The sequence below is a fragment of the Rhinichthys klamathensis genome, unplaced genomic scaffold (assembly GCF_029890125.1).
Source record: "Rhinichthys klamathensis goyatoka isolate OS25496 unplaced genomic scaffold, OSU_Roscu_1.1 h1tg000065l_1, whole genome shotgun sequence".
NCBI classification, from domain to species: Eukaryota; Metazoa; Chordata; class Actinopteri; order Cypriniformes; family Leuciscidae; genus Rhinichthys; species Rhinichthys klamathensis.
In genome coordinates, this window is record NW_026606608.1 from 965,518 (window position 1) to 988,680 (window position 23,163).

General features: G+C 42.8%; 1 protein-coding gene across 2 annotated transcripts in view; it reads left to right on the forward strand.

Annotated features, from left to right (window-relative positions):
* Positions 1–10,795, forward strand: part of mafga (v-maf avian musculoaponeurotic fibrosarcoma oncogene homolog Ga) — a 31,509-nt gene extending 20,714 nt beyond the window's left edge. For both annotated transcript variants that reach the window (XM_056249966.1, XM_056249967.1), the window contains exons 2-3: positions 8,717–8,790; positions 10,100–10,795. In XM_056249966.1, coding sequence (XP_056105941.1) covers positions 8,755–8,790; positions 10,100–10,507 — 444 coding nt within the window. In that variant the 5' untranslated portion in view covers positions 8,717–8,754 and the 3' untranslated portion in view covers positions 10,508–10,795. The remainder of the gene's footprint in view (positions 1–8,716; positions 8,791–10,099) is intronic.
* Positions 10,796–23,163: the final 12,368 nt, after the last annotated feature.

Genomic DNA, 23,163 nt, shown 5'->3' on the forward strand with positions numbered 1-23,163 from the left:
AGGTCGGCGAAGAGAGTACCTAATTTTCTCTTAATTTCATGACCCAGCGAGTGTGAGATTGAGGGTGAGGGCTCTTCCAATTCAATAAAATTAACCGTCTAGCCAAAAGAGTTAAAAAAGCTACAAAGTCTGAGAAATAAGAAGGCAAAGAATGGCCAGGCTGGAAAACCCCAAATAAATCAATAATTGGCTGACAATGAGACTAAAATTAGTCTCCAAAAGGAAGGCAGGGCAGGACCGGAACATATGAATTTTCTTCTATCCCTCTGAGCATATCTCCTGTAATTGACATTGCTGCCCTCTGATGTCTTGGAAACGATGTCACTGCGCATTGCATTCTGGGTAGTCGCTGCCATGTTTTAGGACATGCTCATCAGGATATTACCGGTAGTACACACCAATACTAAACAGAAGACAAAACAATAATGGACAGAACGAAGATCAAATGCAAGATTCCATATGGTGAAAAACTCAACAAGGAAGCTAAGCTACTAAAAAATCAAGTAAATCAATGGGCTCGATTCGTACGAACACTGAGTGGTCTGATTATCTACCTATAAGCTACCTATGAAAGCTTGTGTTTGCCATGGAATAAAACAATCTAAAAGAGAATTGTGACACTTTCTCACAATTCTGAGCAAATAATTTGTCCGAATTTGTCCTTTTCTGAATTGTGAGATTAAAAGTCGCAATTATCTTTTAAACTGTTTTATTATGTGGCGGAAACAAGCTTCCATAGCTACCGAATGTAATGTTCCCAGATGTGTTTTCTTACCTTGTTTGTGGTGTCAGTACGTACACATGTGAGCAATTTAGAAATGATAAATCTCAGTTTACAAAATGGATGGGTGCAGGACCTGAGTCAACGACCAGAAAACCGCTTTAACTCGGAGACCTGAGATCCAACGTCTTGTTTCCAGGCAGGAATGCTGAAAAATTATCTAGATTATCTATCTATAAATTACAGGAACGTCTGTCTGTCTGTCTGTGTGTGTGTCTGTTATTCTCTCGAACCGTTAGTCCGATGGATTTCAAACTTGACGGGTGTCTTGCTACAGGCACGAGTAAGTGCAGTGCCAAGTTTGACGTTGTTTGGATCAGAAATGCAAAAGATATCTACTCGGTTACTATCGTAACCTCAGTTCCCTGAGAGAGGGAACGAGTATTGCGTAGCTATACGCAGTGGGGGAAACTCCTTTTCCTCGATTCACTGAAGCCTATATGTAAAACGCATTTGCAGCTGCACAGCTAGCACACTGAGCGTCTGACACGCTCATAGGCTGTGCTGCAGCAACTGCACATCCAATGGCGCGGGTGACTGTGACGCGCGACCAATGAGCTAGCCCAACGTCAGAGCCCGCCGAGGGGGCGTGGCCCAGCCTATATAGACCCCCGAATTCGCCATTATAGCAGGTTTATACGACTGAAGCGACAACTTCACCAGTTACTATAGTGCGGCCGGCTACGCAATACTCGTTCCCTCTCTCAGGGAACTGAGGTTACGATAGTAACCGAGTAGTTCCCTTTCGAACGGTCACTTCGTATTGCGTAGCTATACGCAGTGGGGACGCCATGCAAAACGCAGCACCCTGAGTAACTGGTTGCACTGCAACTCAGGACCCCTGAGCTAACAGAACAAGCCAGAACCCAATAACATATGCATATACGTATATATATAACAGACCAGACACAGTCGGGTCTGAATAATATATATAAAGTCAGTAACAACTAACAGGATATACTAACAAAACCAGACACCGTCGGGATTATTAGTATAACTTTATTACCGGCCGAAGCGGGTTTATATAAATATGTATGTGATTATGCACAGTCATTTTTGTAGACAAGACCAGCCACTGTCAGGTCTCAATCATACCGAAAGCACCTTCGCCTGCAGGGAAGGTACCTCCATATTATAGAACTTCATAAATGTGGAAGGCGAGGACCAGCCGGCCGCATCACAAATATCTTAAATGGGAAAACCAGATGACCAAGCCCACGACGAGGCCATACCTCTGGTCGAATGGGCCTTGACACCTATGGGGGAAACCTGACCCACTGAGGTGTAGGCCAAAGAAATGGCATCCACTATCCATCTAGACAGTCTTTGCTTAGTGACTGGATCACCCTTAGATCGGCCACCAAAGCAGACAAACAGCTGTTCTGATTGTCTAAAAGTCGCAGAACGCTCCAGATAGATTGTCAACGCCCTGACAGGGCAGAGAAGATTAACCTCCCCATCCTCGGCAGAAGGGGGAAGGGCTAACAGCGTAATAACTTGTGCTCTAAACGGCGTTGAGAGCACCTTGGGTACGTAACCATGCCTGGGTTTGAGAATGACTCTGGAGTCATCCGATCCAAACTCCAAACATGCAGGACTCTGAGAGGGCCTGCAGATCTCCCACTCGCTTGATAGATGCCAATGCCAACAGGAGAGCAGTCTTTAGCGAAAGTGGTTTTAGATCAACCGACTGGAGCGGCTCAAAAGGTGGTCCCCTCAGGGCCCTAAGGACCGTGGAGAGGTCCCAAGGTGGCACCGAAGGGGGCCTGGAGGGGTTAATCCTCCTAGCACCTTTCAGAAACTTTACCACCAGGTCATTCCTTCCTAGTGATTGGCCAGCCACCAGAGCATGATGCGCTGTGATGGCTGCCACGTACACTTTAAACGTGGACGAGGTGCGGCCCGCGTCCAGTAGCTCCTGCAGGAAGGAGAGCACCACCGAAACCTCACATGACTCTGGGTCAATACGATTTCTCGAGCACCAGCTGGAAAAACCCGACCACTTTAAAGCATAAAGGCGCCGAGTAGACGGGGCCCTTGCTTCAGAGATAGTGCTTAAGACCCTGTCAGGAAGGTCCCCGGGTACCCGTTTAGGGGCCACACATGGAGGGCCCATAAATCGGGTCGGGGATGCCATATCGTTCCGTTGGCCTGTGTGAGGAGATCCTTCCTCATCGGAACAGGCCAGGGGGTCGTGTCTGACAACTGAACCAGTTCCGGAAACCATGGTCTGGATTTCTAGAGAGGAGCCACCAGAAGGACTGGGCATCCGCTCTCCCTGACCCGCTCGATAACTTGTGGGATCATCGAGACGGGGGGAAAAGCGTAAAGGGGGCGGCTGGCCCAGAGATGAGCCAGCGCGTCCCTGTTTTTCGAGAAGAACACCCTGCAGTGGGTGTTGGCTCTCGAGGCGAAAAGGTCGACTTCGGCCTCGCCGAACATCTCCCATATTAGACTGACCGTCTGAGGGTTCAGGGACCACTCGCCTAGGGGAGTGTTGCCCCTTGAGAGCATATCCGCGCCCACATTCTGGACGCCCGGGACATGCGCTGCTCTCAGAGAGCTCAGATTGGCCTGTGCCCACATGAGGAGGTCCCTCGCCATAGCATACAGGTTGCCTGACCTGATGCCGCCCTGGCGATTTATGTAGGCCACCACAGACACGTTGTCTGTACGGACCAGGACGTGGTGACCCCTGAGGTTTGACAGAAAAGCTTCCAGGGCCAAACCAACTGCTTTCATTTCCAGACAGTTGATATGTAAGCTCTGCTCCGTGCTCGACCAGAGGCCGGAGGCAGGCTTGCCCTCGTGCAGCGCTCCCCAACCCATGTTGGATGCGTCTGTAAAAACCACCTTCCTCCTGGAAACTATCCCCATGGTCACCCCCTTGCGGTACCAGTCCTGAGCCCGCCAGGGAATCAGCGTTCTTAAACACCCGTGATTCACCATAATGCGCAGGCTGCCTGACTGCCATGCATGGGTTGGCACACGGCGTTTCAGCCAGTGCTGCAGCGGGCGCATGCGCAGTAATCCCATGTGGAGTACTGATGATGCGGCTGCCATTAGACCAAGCAGTTTCTGAAACCTCTTCAGAGGCGCGCGCTCGGGGTGTATTGATATGCCCTCCCCTCGAAGGCGAATCTCAAGAATGGCCTATCTTAATATGAAAGTATGCATCTTTCAGATCCATTGAAACAAACCAATCCCCCGGGCGAACTTGCGCGAGAATTTGTTTGAGTGTTAACATTCTGAAAGGCCGTCTCATGAGAGCCCTGTTCAAACGCCTCAGATCTAGTATGGGTCTGAGCCCGCCGTCTTTCTTTGGAATTAGAAAATAGCGGCTGTAAAACCCTGAATACATTAGCGTGGGAGGGACTGACTCTATCGCTCCTTTTGCTAATAATTCCTGAACTTCGGTGCGAAGCACGTGATCCACGCCGCTTCTCACCGATGTCTCGATGAATGCCTGGAATTTCGGGGGTCTGCGAGCGAATTGGAGCGAGTAGCCTTGCTTTATATTGTTTATGACCCAACTCGACACACCAGGGATGGCTTGCCAGGCCATCACCCGTGTGGCTAGGGCGTGACACACTGAATGGGGGGGACCGCCTAACATAGGGGGACCTGATACCCTTATAATGTGATTTGTGCACATACTGAGTGTTTGACTGACTATATAGGCTTTTGCCCGGGGGGAAGTCAGTGTTACAACAGGGCGGGGGCCGCCTAGTGAAGGGGGACCGTGAACCTGTGTGTTGTGATTGTGAAACATGCTCTTTTTGTGCTTTATTTGGGTCGCCGTGAAAACGGCGTTTGTTTGCAAAGACGGGCTCACTGCTGCGGGCCTGTTTACAATAATAAAATCCCCAGCTGCCTGAACTGAACAGGGAGCTGTGGGAAGTTTTGCTGGTTTTTTCGAGGGTGGTCCGGCTAGCGCGAGACACGAGCCCTCTCTCTTTCCCCTCCGTGCTAGGACGACTTCGGAGGCACCTGGTCGGCCACGGCGCTGGGTCGAGGGCCTTGACGCCTGGGGAGCGGGTAGTGCTTCGCGGGCCTTGACTGGCGTTGGCTATCAGCCTTAGGGCGGGGCTGAGAGGCCTGTTTCACCGGCTTGGCTGGATGAGGCGAAGGCGATTGGGCTTGCTGGTCGCGGAGCTCGAACGTTTCGGCAAGAAGTGTCGCATGGCCTGGGACGCTTTCTGTGCCTCTGTGTACCTTTCCGAGAATCCCTTCACCGCTGAGTATGGAGCGCGCCAGGCCTTGGTTAGCTCCTCGTGGACCTCGGGGAAAAATGGCGCCGGTTTGTGACGCGGGGCCTGCTGGCGCCCCTCCAGAAACCATCCATCCAGCCGACTACGAGGCGGCTCCTCGGGCGAGGCCCGCTCGAGGTCCGCGACGCCTTCGTCAGGATTCGAAGCATTTCGGCGTCGGAGTTCGTCCTGGTCGCTAATCCACTGGCCACCGATTGAGAAGCGGTGACGGGGTCGAGAGAGCCCGGCCACTCGTCCTCAGAAGCGGCGATGGATAGGCTGTCGTCGCGCTCGAGAGATCCGCCAAGGAGACGAGGCCCGCCACGTGTGGGTGGGGGGGTGGGGGTGGTGGGGGGGGGGCGCTGGTCTCCTGCGAACAGGACCGGTGATGGCGTTTGAGTCGGAGAAAGTGAAGCACGCGGGGACGTGGCCGGCGTGCGTTCACAAATCTCCATACCTTCCGGTTGCCGTTGGCTGCGACGCTTCTTCTTCCTCAGAATGGAAAGCGTGGTTGAAGCGGCATCACCGTCCCGAGAGAGAGCTAGCCGATTGCGCAGCACGGAGATAGGCATGCTGTCGCAGGCCGCACATCCGCCGGCAGAGAGAGCATTCTCTGCGTGGTCGACACCCAGGCAGGAAATGCAGCTCGTGTGCTGGTCTGCCTCGTGCAGACGGCCTCCGCACGTGGCGCTGGATGAACGAGGCAAACTGAAAAGAACACAATATAATTTTGCAAAGGATATAGGATGTCGCCGGATAGCCACAGGTGAGACGGCGTCAGGAGACAATCGACGTGCAGGCGAAGTCTGCTGAAGAGAAGCTCGCTCAGGCTGAAAGGCTTGTTCGACGGCGAATACACAGTAAAAAGCTCAGGGACATGTGTACTGTCGCTGAAGGAGTAAAATCTGCTATAATGGCGAATTGGGGGGTCTATATAGGCTGGGCCACGCCCCCTCGGCGGGCTCTGACGTTGGGCTAGCTCATTGGTCGCGCGTCAGAGTCGCCCGCGCCATTGGATGTGCAGTTGCTGCAGCACAGCCTATGAGCGTGTCAGACGCTCAGTGTGCTAGCTGTGCAGCTGCAAATGCGTTTTACATATAGGCTTCAGTGAATCGAGGAAAAGGAGTTTCCCCCACTGCGTATAGCTACGCAATACGAAGTGACCGTTCGAAAGGGAACGGTAAATATATCGGTAAAAGAAGCACACACTGAAGATGTTTAGATGTGGTTTAAAAATAAACTTTCTGACATAAACACTCTGTCAGCTAAACATTAAGCCATGCACAAATAAAAATGTCACTGAACTTTTGTGTAATTGTAACAATGAGCACTCAAAGACACCAAACAAACAATTACTAAAAACCCTTATAAATTGTCACCATATCACCATTATAAAATGTTATGCAACCATGTAGTTAAATTTTCCATATTTATTGTATGTCATTATGTCAGTATCAGTATTTGCTTTCAACCATGCAGAAATAAAAATGTCACTGAGTGATCATTGTTACAATTACACAGCAAAAGTTCAAACGCACCAAACCAACAATTACTAAAAGCACACACAAAAACAGATTTTGCACGGGCATTGCACTAGTGGCAGTTCATTACACAACAAGTGTTCACCATTGTAACGTTTTTAGCTGTATAATACACACTATAGCATCTACTTCCAATACAACACCATATCCACTTCAGCTTCTGTGTCCAAAAGTCCCAACATGCATAGCGTTGCTGATGTCTCTCAGTCCCATTCCCTAGCCTATATAATCATCTGATAAAAAAAAAGCAAAAAAAGATTTAAATAAAAAAATAAAAAAAAGAGACTTTTTTAACACAATATATGATATTATTTCCTCACATACATACATCTGTCTCTCTCTCAGCAAAGTACTCAAAGAAATGAATGTGTTGTACATCAGTCTGGATGTGGAAATGGATGTGATGTGAAGGTTTTCAAAAATAGTAATGAATGTATTTGGATGGATCATTGTGATCTGTCTTTGTTTCAGCTAACCCTGCTGTAACCCACATCCAACAGGTCCTACGGTGTTGTTATGCTTAGGGATTATTATTCTCAAGATGGGCAGAAACTGTGTGTGTGTGTGGAGAAGCATGTCTGATAGATGCTGCTGTCTCTGCCCGTGTGACAACATCCCCACTGTTACACATCTGCTTCAATTTCATCCCCACAGAAGAGTTTCATCCACAATGAGTAAATTCTTGGTGCTTCAGTTCAGTGTGTGTTGTTACTTTTAGTTGTTATCTTCCCAGATGGCAGCAGTGTGGTGCTTCTGAGACAATTTTGGTTGTTTGCAGTAACCGCTTTTTATTGTTGTGCTTTGCCTGTTACAACCCTATAGTTTTGTCTCTGTTTTGCTTTATTTCTGAGTTGTTTTGGGAGTGTGTGCGTGTGTGTGTGTCTAGGAAATAACATCTCCTGCAGGCTGAGAATGTTTGAATTTAGAATTGTCTTTTGCCTGTTTACTGACTCCAATTTTTGGATTGCCTTGTTGACTTGTACTTGTCAAATAAATGTAAAAAAAATATTGTAACTAATAAACAGGGAAAAGCAAGAACTGATAAGAATGTAAATGTGTACCTTTCAATGCAATGAAAGTCGCTTTGGATAAAAGCGTCTGCCATATGCATAAATGTAAATGTAAATATTGGGAAAGTAAGGAGTCTGAGGCAATTCTTATTTACTGTAAAGGAATAGGACAAAAAACTACAAAAGAACAAAGACAAATGAAATAGATTCAACTTCAAGCACTAGAAACAAGATCTAAATTATATAAAGCAATCTAATGTACAAAAAAAAAACCACTGCATAGTCTTCATTGAAAAAAATTAATATTAAAGTTACAAAAGTGATTCGGTCAAGAGCAGTTAGAGAGTTTCTCTCCTGTTGTTTGATTAACATTAATGACACAAACAGCACAGGTATATTAGGCTGTGTCACTTTAAGACCGAATGCACTGATCTAATTTACTGATACACATGTACTGTTTATATTCCAATAAGACATAAACGACTGTTTATGAGGATACTCGCAAAGATGGGCATTTGGACACATACGTTTTTGTATCAGTTCAAACCCAATAAGGCGCCAACCAGAACTCATTTCAGCACTCTTTATGTGCATTATGTGCCTGGGTTACAGGTGTGTGTGCTCAGAAACCATCTCTCAGGCATCTCTCAGAGTGCATATACCCAATGAGTTCGCTTTCACTGCTTATTGCATGTGTGAGGATTCAAATCACTTGTTTTTAAACAGCAAGGCTTTAAAGCACATGCAAAAAAGACATTTTCGTGATGGCACAGCACAACATCAAGTGAGTGCGATGGAGACGATAATCAAACATGTCTACCGTTTAACAAATGTCTACTGGTTTACCGAGTCTTTAGTAATGCTATTCAAGGCAAGCAACTGAAATGGTACATATTATCACAGTTCAGGCCCACATAATTACTTAAGCTTTTTTTTTCACTTAGCGAATGATAAAATAGAACTGCACTAAAGTAGAAAACCTCTTGTTTTTTGTTTTTCTTGTTTCAAACTTTGTTTGAAATGAACATATTCTAGATCAACATAGCAATTCATTGCATGTATTTAGATGAACTTTTGAATACAGTTGTGAGCCTGATGATCTGAGAAGCATGTGTGTGTGTGTTGGGTTCTCAGACCTGTCGAGCGGGGCAGTGGAGAGCGGCTCTCGTGGCATGACTACTACAAACAAGGGAAACAAAGCACTCAAGGTACTGTATGTTCAGATGAGCTTTCAAATGCAAGTGTCTCCGGTAACACTTTACTTGAAGGGGTGTGCTTCATAATCATGACAGGACACATGTCATAAACATGCATAAAATCTCCTTCATATTCATGACAACTGTCATTAAGTGTCATTCCCTCAATTATGACATTTTTAATGCAAATATGAAATAGTTTGAGATGTCTTTGTCATGACAACTTGACATAAACCAATACATCATAACCTGTCAGTGTCTTTGTCATGACAACTTGACATTACTAAGACAACACAACCTGTCATAAATATGTCATAAACATGACATAGCAGATTAATTATCAAACTTAAGAAAGCACTTAGCTTTATGGGTTAAAATTACATTAAACTGTCATGTGGTTGGTTTTGACATTGGCTGTCATGAGGCCATTATAACATTTTAATGATAAATTCAATGTGTACCACTGTAGTTGAGGTCAAGAAAAATATTCATGACACAGTTATAATGGCCTCATGACAGCCAATGTCAAAACCAGCCGCCTGACAGTTTAATGTAATGTTAACCCATAAAGCTAAGTGCTTTCTTAAGTTTGATAATGAATCTGCTATGTCATGTTTATGACATATTTATGACAATATGTGTTGTCTTGGTAATGTCAACTTGTCATGACAAAGACACTGACAGGTTATGATGTATTGGTTTATGTCAAGGTGTCATAACAAAGACATCTCAAACAATGTCCTATTTGCATTAAAAATGTCATAATTGAGCGAATGACACTTAATGACAGTTGTCATAAACATGCATAAAAGCTGCTTCATATTCATGACGTGTGTCATGTCATGATTATGAAGGTGTCATGTCAGTCTTATGCACACCCCTTCAAGTAAAGTGTTACCAAACATTCTATTGACTATAAGTAGAGTCGCACCTACATGTCTACTAACTCTTATTAGAGTATTAGTAGGGTTAGGGTTAGAATAAGTTGACATGTAGTTGCAAAGTCACTTATAGTCAGTATAATGTCTGTTGGAGGAGCAGCACAATAAAGAGTTAGCAGATATTAAGCAGACAGTCTACTAATGCTCTAATGAGAGTTAGTTGACATGTAGTTGCAAAGCATTAGTAGACTCTCTGCTTAATATCTGCTAACTCTTTATTGTGCTGCTCCTCCAACAGACATTATACTGACTATAAGACATGCAACTAACTTTGCAATCTCTGTTACTTTAATGACTTATTATCACTGTAAAGCTGCTTTGAATCAATCTATATAGTTGAAAGCGCTGTATAAATGAAGGTGGCTTGGCTTGATCTGCAGGTGAAGCGAGAGCCAGGTGAGAATGGCACGAGTCTTACGGATGATGAACTGGTGTCCATGTCTGTGCGAGAGCTGAATCAGCACTTGCGTGGCCTGACCAAAGATGAAATCCTGCAGCTGAAACAGCGTCGACGCACGCTCAAGAACCGAGGCTACGCCGCCAGCTGTCGAGTGAAGCGCGTGACGCAGAAGGAGGAGCTGGAGAAGCAGAAGATCGAGCTCCAGCACGAGGTGGAGAAGCTGGTCTCGGAGAACGCCAGCATTAAAGCTGAGCTCGAGCTGCTGCGCTCCAAATATGAGGCTCTCCAGAGCTTCGCCAGGACTGTGGCCCACAGGGGTCCCGTCACTAAAGTGGCCACCACCAGCGTCATCACCATCGTCAAGTCCAAAACACAAGCACGCTCTTAATGCCCTGACCCGGGGCAGTTCTGCAAGTGTATCCATCAGGCACAGGTTTACTCACGCTAAAGTCTGTTCAGAAATCTACATACTAGTGTAAACCAAATCTCTCAGAAAAAGATAAAGCACTTATCATTTCTATTTAGAGATTAATCTGTCAACCGCAACCCTTGTTTTGTCAAATTTATGTCAACTTTTCATTAATCAGATAATGATACTCGCGCTAAAACATTCAGAAATCTACTCTTTGATTATAAAAGTGTAAACAGACAACACTAAAATCTCTCAGAAAAAGATAAAGGACGTATCTTTTTTTTTTCTTTTTTTTTGAGATTCAATTTGTATCAATATTTCATTCATTAGAATATTACACAGACTTGAGCTTAACCCAAAAATTATTTTAAAGTTGTTTTTAGTCACCGTTGTTTGGTACTAAACCTGTGTTACTTGGTCCATAGAACACAAAAGGAGAGCTTTTATGTGCTGGTTTATTTTTCCATACAGAGAAAGCATACAGTTGACCAATCACTTCAATCACAGCCTGTGACTGAAGACACACACGGCTGATACCGTTCGTCACTGACATCAGACCTGACGAGGAACATCTAGGCCCACCGAAGTCAAAGATGTGCATTAGAGATCTTCCCGGGTCCCTGATATAATGGTAAAGCGCTGTGGCTGTACAGTAGTACATATGAAAGCCTCGTTCATTCATTCATGATTTGTAGCCGGCATGGATCGACCAGAATCACTTCCTACCCAAACACGACACGCATAAATGCATTTAAAAATAAAATAAAAACCTATCCAGAGCCAGTCCCCATAGTAATAGCCCCAAGGCTTCGCATGCTTGCATCCCTGTACGCCAGTGGCTAGTGGTGACTTCATCTTTGACAGGTTGAAAGTGAAGAAACACTCGTAGCTTTTAAAGTATGCCCATCTCTTCTCAACTTATTTGTAGCTGAATTAATTCTCCAATCATCTGTGCAACATTTACATAAGCCATGTTCCCAGATTATGTAGCCTATACTTCAAAAATGTGCAGAATATGTTTTTTCGGGATTTCACATATTGTTTTTGTTTGAAGAAAAACAAGAAATTATACAGTTATGGCTTAATTGTTTGCGATCAGTTTGGCATCGCCTGCATTTAGATGATTACAAAAAAACAATACCTGGCAACAGTTTATCGCTTGAGTACCTTGCTTGGGCCAGCAAGTAGATAAACCGCCATATTGCACATGATATTACAATATTAATGTTAATATTAATAATAGGCATTTACACAGAAGAACAGATTGACAGAGTAACATAGAATTTTTTAATATGTATTTCTTTTAAATAATAAAATATTGTTAAGCGCACAAAACTAATAATGGAAATTTGGCACATTTTACAAGAATTTTAGTCTTCTCTGGTCTATTCGGGTAAAGCACATTTATTTAAAGTGACCTGAGACCGGGGCAGCTAAGATCAGACCTGACCCGTGTCCGAGGCTCTCGTCAGAGTTTCGGACTCAAACCCGCTGGAGTCTCGGGTCGCACCTCGGGTTTTCCAGTCGAAGTGGACCCGTGAAGACCTCTAATGTGCAAGCGCTGATGGAGTATTTAATGAATAACCACTTGAATTTGGGTGTGTTCCTGATGGAAAACTATCATATGGATTGTCAGAACTAGTAGATGGATGTAATGCAGAAGTCATATCCTTTCATGGTACTTTTTTAATCCTTTTAGGGCTATGTGAGATATGGTAACTATATGATTTCACCGTATGGAAAAGGACATTCTGCGAAAACTCTTAAGTTTTAAGTTTTTGTGTCCACTTAAGATCCAACTTGAGTCGCCTGTGCTTGTTATTGTTCACTGACTGATATACTGATGGGATAAAAGTATTTACTGTTCTATCAGAAATGGTATAAGAAGTAAGGATCTTGTAATTCACAAAGCAAGAAACAATTATTTTCAGTTATTAAATTTCTTTCCTGTTGAGTTCAATTCCATTAGTGGAATGATGTTTACAAGTTATATTCTGAGGAATATGAGCAGGAGAGGCAATAAACTACAGTATTTATGCATGGGAGAGCAGTTGAACTGTCTGGCAGGTGACGTTCATCTTTTGCAGACATGACTTATGAGAAAAAGCCTTTACTCAAAAACATCGCAGAGATGAGGCATTTATTTGCTGTTAGTTGGTGAACCGTGTTGGTGAAGTGTTGATCATAGCTTTGTTCAGTCGTAGAGCTGTAGTTTTGTTGTTCTGTGCTTTGTATGGATGGGCTGGTAGCATTTAATTTCCAGAAACAACTTAACACAGGCTTTATTGTTGAATCGTTAGCAAATGGTCTCTGATGTCTTACTTCAACTAAAAAACGTTGTTGTTTTTCTTTCCGGAAAACGAAAACAGAAAAAAAAAACTGTTATTTATATGGAAAAAAAAATAGTTTGATATAAATTTTGCAATTGTACCAAAAGTGGCTTATTATTGAAGTCTGATTGCTTTTCTAGTAAATAGACACGTGCAATGGGGCGTGCTGTGTGTGTATGTGGTCAGGTGACAGTGTTGTTCACTGTGTAAGTGTCCTGCTGTATTCTTTAAGTGAATATTATGACGTAATATAGACCGTGTACATTCATATTGGCTCCTTCCATATCTCAGAACATGTAGGTTTTGTTGAATGATAAAAACTTACTGCAGCTGACTGTAACACACCCAGTGTGACGCTTTGTAACGTTCTCTTCCAGCACGGGGTTTGGAAAAACACAATTTATCCATGTTTTCGGACAACATTTGAACAAGAATAGCAAGAGCTAAGTTTAAATCCTCTGCAAAGCGATGAAGATGTGGATCTGTTGCAAAACCTAGTGAACTGAGCAGCATTGTAACACTGTGTCTACACGCGATGCTTGAATAGAAAGGGGCGTAGGTTTACTTGAACAGAAAGAGGCGTACGTTTACTGTTCGGAAACTTGTCGTGTCGCACCGCATCCGGTGTAGACAGCATGACCGATTATAATGGGTTTCTGTCTGGTTTGTCGTGTCGCACCGCATCCGGTGTAGACAGCATGACCGATTATAATGGGTTTCTGTCTGATTTCATCGGTGTAGATGGTGTCTATAACCGATGCTGTCCGGTGTAGACAGCATCACCGATTATAATAGGTTTCTGTCTGGTTTGACGTTTCGCACGGCATCCGGTGTAGACAGCATCACTGATTTTAATGGGTTTCTGTCTGGTTGTTCGAGTCGCACTGCATCCGGTGTAGACAGCATCACCGATTAAAATGGGTTTCTGTCTGGTTTCCGCGCCCTCAACATGAAAAAACACCAAATAAAGAAGCATTGCATGTATCCTTCACGGACAATTAACAAGCTGATTGAAAAATAAAAGAATCTATCCATCCATTCTCCAAATTGCTCGTCCTATGTAAGGTCGCAGGGATGCCGGAGCCTTTCCCATCATCTTGGTCTGTAAAGGCAGGGAAAAATACACCTTAAATGTCAGTTGAGGGACATATACAGAAGACAAAATTACAGTAGGGTGGGACTTTTATCTATTGGGAGTTGATTTGATTGGGGAGGGATTGAAAAGGAAAGATGAACAGGAAAAGTGGATAGTTTTTACATTATGGTAACTAATCATTGCTGAAATGTCTCATTGTTTTATGCAATATTTGTTTGTGGTATTTATTTATTTTTTGTTGTTATTTTCCTTATTAGAAGTATTGTTGTGTTAGCTTAGCAACATGCTAACATCAAACTCTATTGAATTTGCCTGAGTAAAGTGTTTCACTTCAGCACAGGTCAGTTCAAGGCTGCGTTTCAGATCTAGGGTTTGGAACAGAGCTATAATATTTCAAACATTATGTGATTGTCAACCCTGTCTTGCTCATGTTCTGGATCTGATGGACAAATGTTGACTCAGAACAGAACTACTGAATGCACAGGCGTTTGAAATGCACTAATGAAATGGGCTTATTTTGAGATGCTCTTCCCTGTTGTTTTCTCAGGACAAATGTTCAGTGTGATTTACACACACAAAAATCACCAGAAGTTCTTCGACGTATAGCCCTGATGTAGGCAAATTGTTAAAACCCTGAGAACTTTCAGATCATTGACTGCAGTTGATTTAAAGTGATCGTTTACCCACAAATGAAAACTGCCATACACCCAACCTCATGTTGATCCAAACCACTATGACTGATTTTTTTACTACCAAACTCCAAAAAGGAAACAATCACTTGAAGTTATAATGAAGGTATAGTGTGTATGACTTGTGCCTCTATATTCCAAGTCATCTGAGGCTATACGGTGAAATTTAAGTAATTTCAAAATCAAGTCAGGTCACCTTTATTTCTATAGCGCTTTATACAGTACAGATCATTTCAAAGCAGGTTCACAGAGATAAACAGGAAAATAACGATCAATGATGCAAACAGAATTCTATTCTAATGTAAAGCAGCTCTAAAGAGACAATATTCAGCTAAAATCAGTTCAATGTTGATTCAGTTTGGTTCAATAACTGTAAAGTTCATCGATAATGAAATTAGTTAAATTCAGCTCTAACGCAGCTCTGTAGAAAACATTATCACTCAGCTCAGTTCGGTTCTCATCCAATAGTGTCAGTGCAGTCAAATCAATAATATTGTTGAATATTAAGTAATAAGCAATCGTGTAATAAGCAGAATAATGTACAGACTGCAATATGAAGGATTCAGGGCGATAAAAGAGTTTTAAACTAAATGAAACTAGTTTAAAAGTTAATCATCAATTTTTTGTGGGGATGCACATTGATATGAAAATTTTGGCAGATACCGATAAATCTTTATATTTGAAAGCCGATAACCGATTTATTGGCCGATAAACCTAAATGAAAAATTGTATATAATTTTAGAGAGCTTTTTTTTTAAAAATCCATCATGTTGAACAGTGCGCATCTGAAGCGTCTCAGCTGAAGGGAATAACACATTATTTATCGGCTTTAATATATCGGCAAAATTTTGTTATCGGGCCGATAACGATAACATTAAAAATGAACATATATCGGCCGATACCGATATGGTGGCCGATATATCGTGCATCCCGAATTTTTTGTGATTGTTTATAACTTTAAGTCAGTAACATCTTTATGTTGTGTTAGATTGGCCTAAGTCTTAACATAATGCCTGTGTTTATGAAACTGGCGCCTGATCTTGATCACCCTTATTTTCCAGTCATGACCGACAGAAGGGCAAGTATGACCGCTTTCATTTTTGGATGAACTATTGCTTTAAGATGAAAAATAAACTGATTCACTGTGACATGAATGCACTGCCCTCTTACCTCACGTCACAGACTCAAGGCCACACCAGTATTTCAGTGTTCTGGAAACATGTTTTCAACAGTTTGATGACTGTTGTTTGAGTTCACTGCTCACGTATTGCACTCGCCACATCCACTCTTTCTGAAAAGCAGCTTTTTTTTGAGGTTTTCAGCACACTTGTTTCACACAGCACTTCTCTATGGTGTTTCATGTAGTTCTTGGATAAGTGCCACACTGTACACTTATGTGCACATATACTGTAGATTTTTTTTATGTTTGTGGTAGTTTGTATTTTAGCACAATTGTAAAATAACTGTTGAGGACAAAGATATTTCAGTGAGATACAGTCACCACTGCGAAGGTAAATGTTCTGTAAGTGTGTTTATTAGCTCTATTCCAAACCCTAGCTTGTGTCATCGTAGACACATTCCTGACTCTGTTTCAAGAGGTACGCAACAACAATGACAACCTGATTTGACCAAAAACAGTATATCCAGTACCAAAATGCATTTTGACAAGCTCAGTCAAAAAAATGAATTAAACATGGTGGACATACTTGACACTTAAAGCATACTTTTGTTTCATTCAGTATTGAAAAGTATAGATAAACATACACTCTAAAAAATGCTGGGTTGTTTCAACCCATCTTTGGGTCAAATATGGACAAACCTAACCGTTGGTTTAAAAAAAATTACATTTTGAAACAATCCAGTATTTTTTAGTGTACTAAACATTCACACAAAACAAGGTTTTCCATTCCACTGTGCTACTTTTCCATTGTTTTTCCATGTAAACTTGTGCTAGACGGATGTGTTTGACCGTTGCACTCGTCTTTTGCAGCGACTCACGCATGCTTTCTAAAAATGCAGTACTCAAGTTAAAAGGAGTTCAACTGAACCGGCTCTAACAGTGTGTCTACACTAGAAAAGGACAGCGGTGACAACAGCAGACAGAACCCATTATAATCAGTGATGCTGTCTACACTGGATGTGGCAACACGACAAATCCCAGTCTAAACTGATGCCTCACTCTATTTCTGACGTACTTCACATGCTCACAAAGCGGCAACCTTCCTTTCTCTCTCTTGAATCCAACACAGAAGTGACTTAAACTGCATTTCATCGACTGGCCACTAGAGTCAGGCTCCAAAAGAGAGGCAATCCCATAAACCCCCATGTTAAAATCCCAACATTACAGCAGAAAAAAAAACATGTTTACAGCCTGGTGCAAAAAGTGGTTTTGGACTATATAGCTAATTTTGCCCTTCATGACAACTGTGAGAGGGGTGAATTTTTGTATTACTCACTTGTTTAAATTATATTAAGCCTTAAAGTTCTGCATAATTAAGGGTGTGGCCACTTGAGTGACAGGTGGATTGCCGCTGATGTCACTGCTAGCCGGTTGTCTGCTGTCTGTTAGCGTCACGTCACCTCAGCTAATCCGCCTCTTTGCCCAGTTTCGTTTATCCGGGAGTGACGCGCTTGCCAAGATAGCGATGGCCGGCTCCGCCCACTTTGGGCTTCAAAAATGCTCTTCAGAAACACTACAGCTGACGTCAACGCATATATACACGTACATATTTTTTTACGTGTATATATGCGTGACGTCAGCTGTAGTGTTGCGGCTGAAGTGTCGCGTCCAGTGTAGACATGGTGTAACTTATGTCAGAAGTAGCGCGGGTACGTGAAGTACATCAGAAATTGAACGGGGCATATGGGATTTGTTGTTTTGCGTCGCATCCAGTGTAGACAGCATCACTAATTATAATGCATTCTATTGTGTTTTGTCTAGTCCGTGTAGAAACGGTGTAAGTGCCATTCACAAAGAGTGCGTTAATGCTTTGAAAAATCCAATACGCTGGCAATGGAATTTGGAAAAAACACTAGGTTTCAAGACGTGTTTTTTAAAACTTGTTTTAACTTGGCTACCGTGGTTTTAGAGCAGCACGTCATCCGCGAGACGCTGCAAAAGATGCGAGTGCAATGGTCAAACTAGTGTGTTTACATAGGAAAACAATGGAAAAGTGGGAAAGGCCCTAATGTCAGAATCCGTTGTAACAGAGACTCTTACGCACCTACTGTGAGAAGCACCGTTTGTGTCAAATCAGTAACAAGATGCCTGTGAGCAGGTGACATGGAAGCTTACTACGTTTTGGGACAGAGCTATTGTCATTGCTATTATATTATTCTTGTGTGACTATATTAATTTCATGTTAGGCTATGCAACAGGACCTGCCATTGTTTTAATGGGTCTTGGATTATCAATTAATCCTATTAAAAAGCAACGTTTTTTCAGTCAGCACATTAATGGCAATGTTCTCAATCTTTAGTCTAATAGTTCATCGCATTGTTTGGTAAGCAAGTGACTGTACAGGTTTTTATATTTGACACTAGATTTGTGAGTCATCAAATAAAGCTATGAAATGTGATTTTATGATTGTTGAACATTGATAGAATATGTTTTGGTTATTTTTTCAATGGGTTGTAATAAGATATATTGCAGTGCTTTGTATGAAACACAGTAACACATTGGGTAAATTGTAACTATTTATTGATTAAATTGTTGTACTTTTTTGCAATCTAGATACAACACTGTATTCCTATTTAATGACTGTGGATTTGAACCATGCAGTTAACCATTTCTCAGATGTGGCTAATTTATTGATGTACTGTTGTATATAATGTATGTTTGTTGAATTACAGCTTCTTTTATTTTGTATATGACCAATAAAAATGTTTTGAGAAAGATTCAGAACTTCAGGGAATATATATATATATATACAGTATAATCATATTTTCTTTTAAATTGTCATTAGATAAATATGTTACCCAATTCAAGAAGAATTACAGTTATATTTCATCCAATAACAAAATTTTGGTTCTTTTCCATGGCATTGTTATTTTTGGTTATTTTCCATGGTATTGTCATTGACCCAAATAAACTGTTGGGGAAGGCTTGTTGCTGTTCATCTGGGTTTAAGGATACTGCTATCATTTAGATGGCACAATTTCTCTCTCTGTGATCCAAAAAAAGATGTCAGATGACCTAGTTCAAGCAACCTCTGAGAACATATTTTTGGCATGACGCGGGTAAAACATTGGAGTCATGAGCGATGTTGAGGTGCGTCTGTCCTAAATTTGGGTCGGTAGCATACAAGGCAATTTTTCCCTCTATCTTTAGAAGCTGTTCACTGGCCCAAAGCCTCTTTCAAATGGAGAAAATGCAGCATCCTTCTCATTAGAAGCATAATTTTTCCTCTCAGCTTTTAAACTTGGCCTAAAAACTGAATCACATTAGAAATTGGCTCAGGTCCTTGTCCAAATTAATATGGCTTGATTTGCATGTCAAGGCACTAAAAAATATAAATAAAATTGTAATTTGATGCACAATAGTGATACTTTAGTATTTGAAATACGTCTGAGTGAAATATGAAAATATTTTAAATATATTCTAAATTACTTAAATTTATATTACCATACCACTACCATAGATATCAAGGGCCAACTGGTCACTCCCAATATTCAGATTAGTGGTTAACAAAGAGGGACTCATGAGGAACCAATCAGATAAGACCACTAATCTGATCTCTTCATTGGATTTCCAATTATTGTTTTACCAGTTTAACTTAGAGGCAACAAGATATAAGACCAGGCAGATAAAGGACAAAAAAAAAAAAAAATTAATAAAATAATATATGACTAATGAGCCAATGCAATATTGACAGAACCGGCCTAATATGGTCATACTTCCTGGTTCTGGTAAGAACTCGAGCTGCTGCGTTTTGGACCAGCTGTAGTTTGTTTATTAAGCATGCAGGGCAACCACCTATAAGAACATTACAATATGCAGAGTGGTAAAGCCCGGGACCAGACGGATTTCCCGTCGAGTTCTATAAAAAATTCTCCTTACAATTGTCTATTCTTGAGCTCATGAATGCATGAACTAACTTTTCCGCGAAACGTAAAAACGTGGCTTCCAAATGAGAGATTGGTATCAAAAAGCACACCCAGGTTCCTAACCGACGACGAAGAGAGCATCCATCAAGTGTTAGAGAGTATTCTAGGTTACTACGTCCAGAGTTTTTTCCCAATAATCAGAAACTCTAGTTATACAAATTTTTATATCAGCTACGCATTCCATTAATTTTGAAGAAGTGTAGAGCTGAGTATCATCAGCATAACAGTGAAAACTGTTGCTGATGATACCATGCTTCCTAATGATATGAAACCATGCTTCCTAATGATATCTCCTAAGGGTAGCATGTACAGAGTGAACAGCAGCGGTCCTAGTACTGAGCCTTGTGGTATACCATACTGAACTTGTGATCGATAAGACATCTCTTCATTTACTGCTACAAACTGATAACGGTCAGATAAGTATGATTTGAACCATGCTAATGCAATTCCACTAATGCCAACATAATTTTTGAGTCTATTCAAAAGAATGTTATGGTCAATAGTAGGGGTGTAACGGTACATGTATTCGTATTGAACCGTTTCGGTTCGAGGCTTCCGGTTCGGTACGCATACAAACCGAACGATTCCTAGGACCATTTTTCCTGCCGACAAAATTCGTGCTGGCGCGACCACCACAACGTTGCGCAACATCAAATGGCAAGCGTAATGAAAGCGGAACGAAACTGCGCTACTCATTATATTGTGCTTCACGGACCGTTAGTTCGGACCAGCAACATCTGTGCAGCGCGAGCCGATCTCGATCAAGCGACACTGTTACTACACAGCGCTAAGAGATCCAGTGAAGAAAGCATTTGAATTCGCCACTGAAATAATAACATCGCTGGGAGATCTAGTGAGAAGCATTCACATTTCTCCGTTATTAACCGTAGATCTCTATTAGATCAAACAGCGCTGACGTGGACACCAGGAGAAATATTGTGCCGTGAATGAACTAGTAATGCTTTACGTCCACAGACCAGCAACATTCACCATGGATTTAATATAGTAACACTAAATGTAACCAGTTTGGCTGGAATAGTGAAATGCTTTCAAGTACTTCACACATCTTTTTCCAGCACTTCAAAACTCAAATATTATATAATAAATATATGAAGAGTTCAGATGCAAAAGCCTCTAAGTGCCATTTGAAATTTTCTTCTAGAATGATCAATGAAGCTTGTATATTTAAGTTCAGTAATTTCACTCAAATGACAATTAATAGGTAATCTTCATTGCCATTTAAGTGAAATTACTGAACTTAAATATACAAGCTTGATAAAAATGATCATTCTAGAAGAAAATTTCAAATGGCTTTTGCATCTGAACTCTTCATATATTTAAATGTTATTTTTAATGTGATGACCAAAACATTATTTGTTCATCCTTCAAAGATGACCCCCATTTATAAACCTGAAAGTTTCAAGATGTAGGAAAACTCACTTATTTAAAAAAAATATTTTTTCTTTTAACAAATAGGAAATTTCTCTGGCATTTCTTACTTTTTGCTGTATCGAAAACGTACCGAACCGTGACTTTAAAACCGAGGTACGTACCGAACCGTGATTTTTGTGTACCGTTACACCCCTAGTCAATAGTATCAAATGCTGCACTAAGATCCAGTAACACTAATAGAAAGATACAACCACGATCGGATGATCATTTGTAACTCTAATGAGAGCTGTCTCAGTACTATGACACAGTCTAAAAAACAATAGTGTGCTACATTACTTTTAATAATAGTAATATTAATAACATGAAGATACTAATATTAATGAAAATAAATATTGTTGAAAAGGTTATTTATAACACCATTAAGGTACTATATCGTACTTTCAAAGCATGGTTCTTTATGGAACCTCATAAAAAGGGTTCTGCTATTGTTACAAGCCGAAGAACCCTAATTTGGTGCTGTTTAACTCAAAGGGAGGCCACTGCAGGGCATTTAACACCACTGAGAGGTCCCAAGAGGGAACGAGAGGAGGATTCAGTCTCCTCGCTCCTCTCAGGAACCTGACGATCAGGTCGTGCTTCCCCACAGACTTACCTTCAACTGCTTCGTGATATGTGGCGATAGCGGCCACATACACCTTCAGGGTGGAGGGAGACAGCCTTCGCTCCAACCCATCTTGCAGGAAGGAAAGCACGACACTGATCGAGCATCTCCTGGGGTCTTCTCGGTGAGAAGAGCACCAGTTGACGAAGAGGTTCCACTTCAACGCGTAGACATGTCTCATGGACGATGCTCTAGCGGAAGTGATGGTAGCCGCCACCGCTGGTGGCAGGGTACTCAAACCTGCCTCGTCCCGTCCAGGAGCCACACGTGGAGGTTCCAAAGATCGGGACGAGGGTGCCATAGGGTGCCCCGTCTCTGAGAAAGGAGGTCCTTCCTCAGAGGAATTGGCCAAGGAGGTGCTGTCGCGAGGAGTATCAGTTCGGAGAACCAGGTCCGGGTGGGCCAGTACGGCGCAATCAGAATGACCTGCTCCTCGACCTCCTTGATCTTGCACAGGGTCCGTGCGAGAAGGCTCACTGGGGGAAACGCATATAAGCGGAGCCAGCTGTGCGCCAGTGCATCCGTGCCGAGCGTGCCCTCGGTCAGGGAGTAATACTGGGCGCAGTGGGATGAGTCGTGGGAGGCAAACAGGTCTACCTGTGCGTCCCCGAACTGGTCCTAAATCAGCTGGACCAACTGGGGATGGAGTCGCCATTCGCCGGAGATGGGCCGAAACTGTGACAGCTCGTCGGCTGCAAAGTTCCGATCTCCCGGAATGAAAATAGCACGAAGGGACCTCAGGTGCTTCTGACTCCATAAGAGGAGGTGGCGTCCAAGTTGCGACATACGGCGGGAGCGTAGACCACCCTGATGGTTGATGTATGCTACTGTCGCGGTATTGTCTGAACGGACTAGTACGTGTTGACCCTTGAGCAACGTGTGGAAACGTTGCAGGGCAAGGCGTACTGCCAGCAACTCGAGGCAATTGACATGCAGGCAACGCTGGGGTCCTGTCCAGGAGCCCGCGGCAGCATGTCCGTTGCACATGGCACCCCAGCCCGTGGCAGAGGAATCTGTGGAGACAACAACATGCCTGGAAACTCGTTCTAAGGGAACTCCGGCCCGTAGAAAGCTGAGGTTCCGCCACGGGGTGAAGGTCTGACGGCAGGTCGGAGTCACTGGGACGTGCCACGATGCCGTGCCCACCTCGGGACTCGATCGCGAAGCCACAGCTAAAGCGGTCTCATATGAAGCAATCCGAGTGGCGTTGCCGCTGCTGCAGGTGCCATATGCCTCAGGAGACTCTGAAATAATTTCAGTCGGACCGCGCTCTTGCCCTCGAACTGCAAACCAATCGCTGCAAACCAATCCTGTGGCCGCACGCATTCGAAAATGCGTTTGGCCGTGAGCATCTTGAA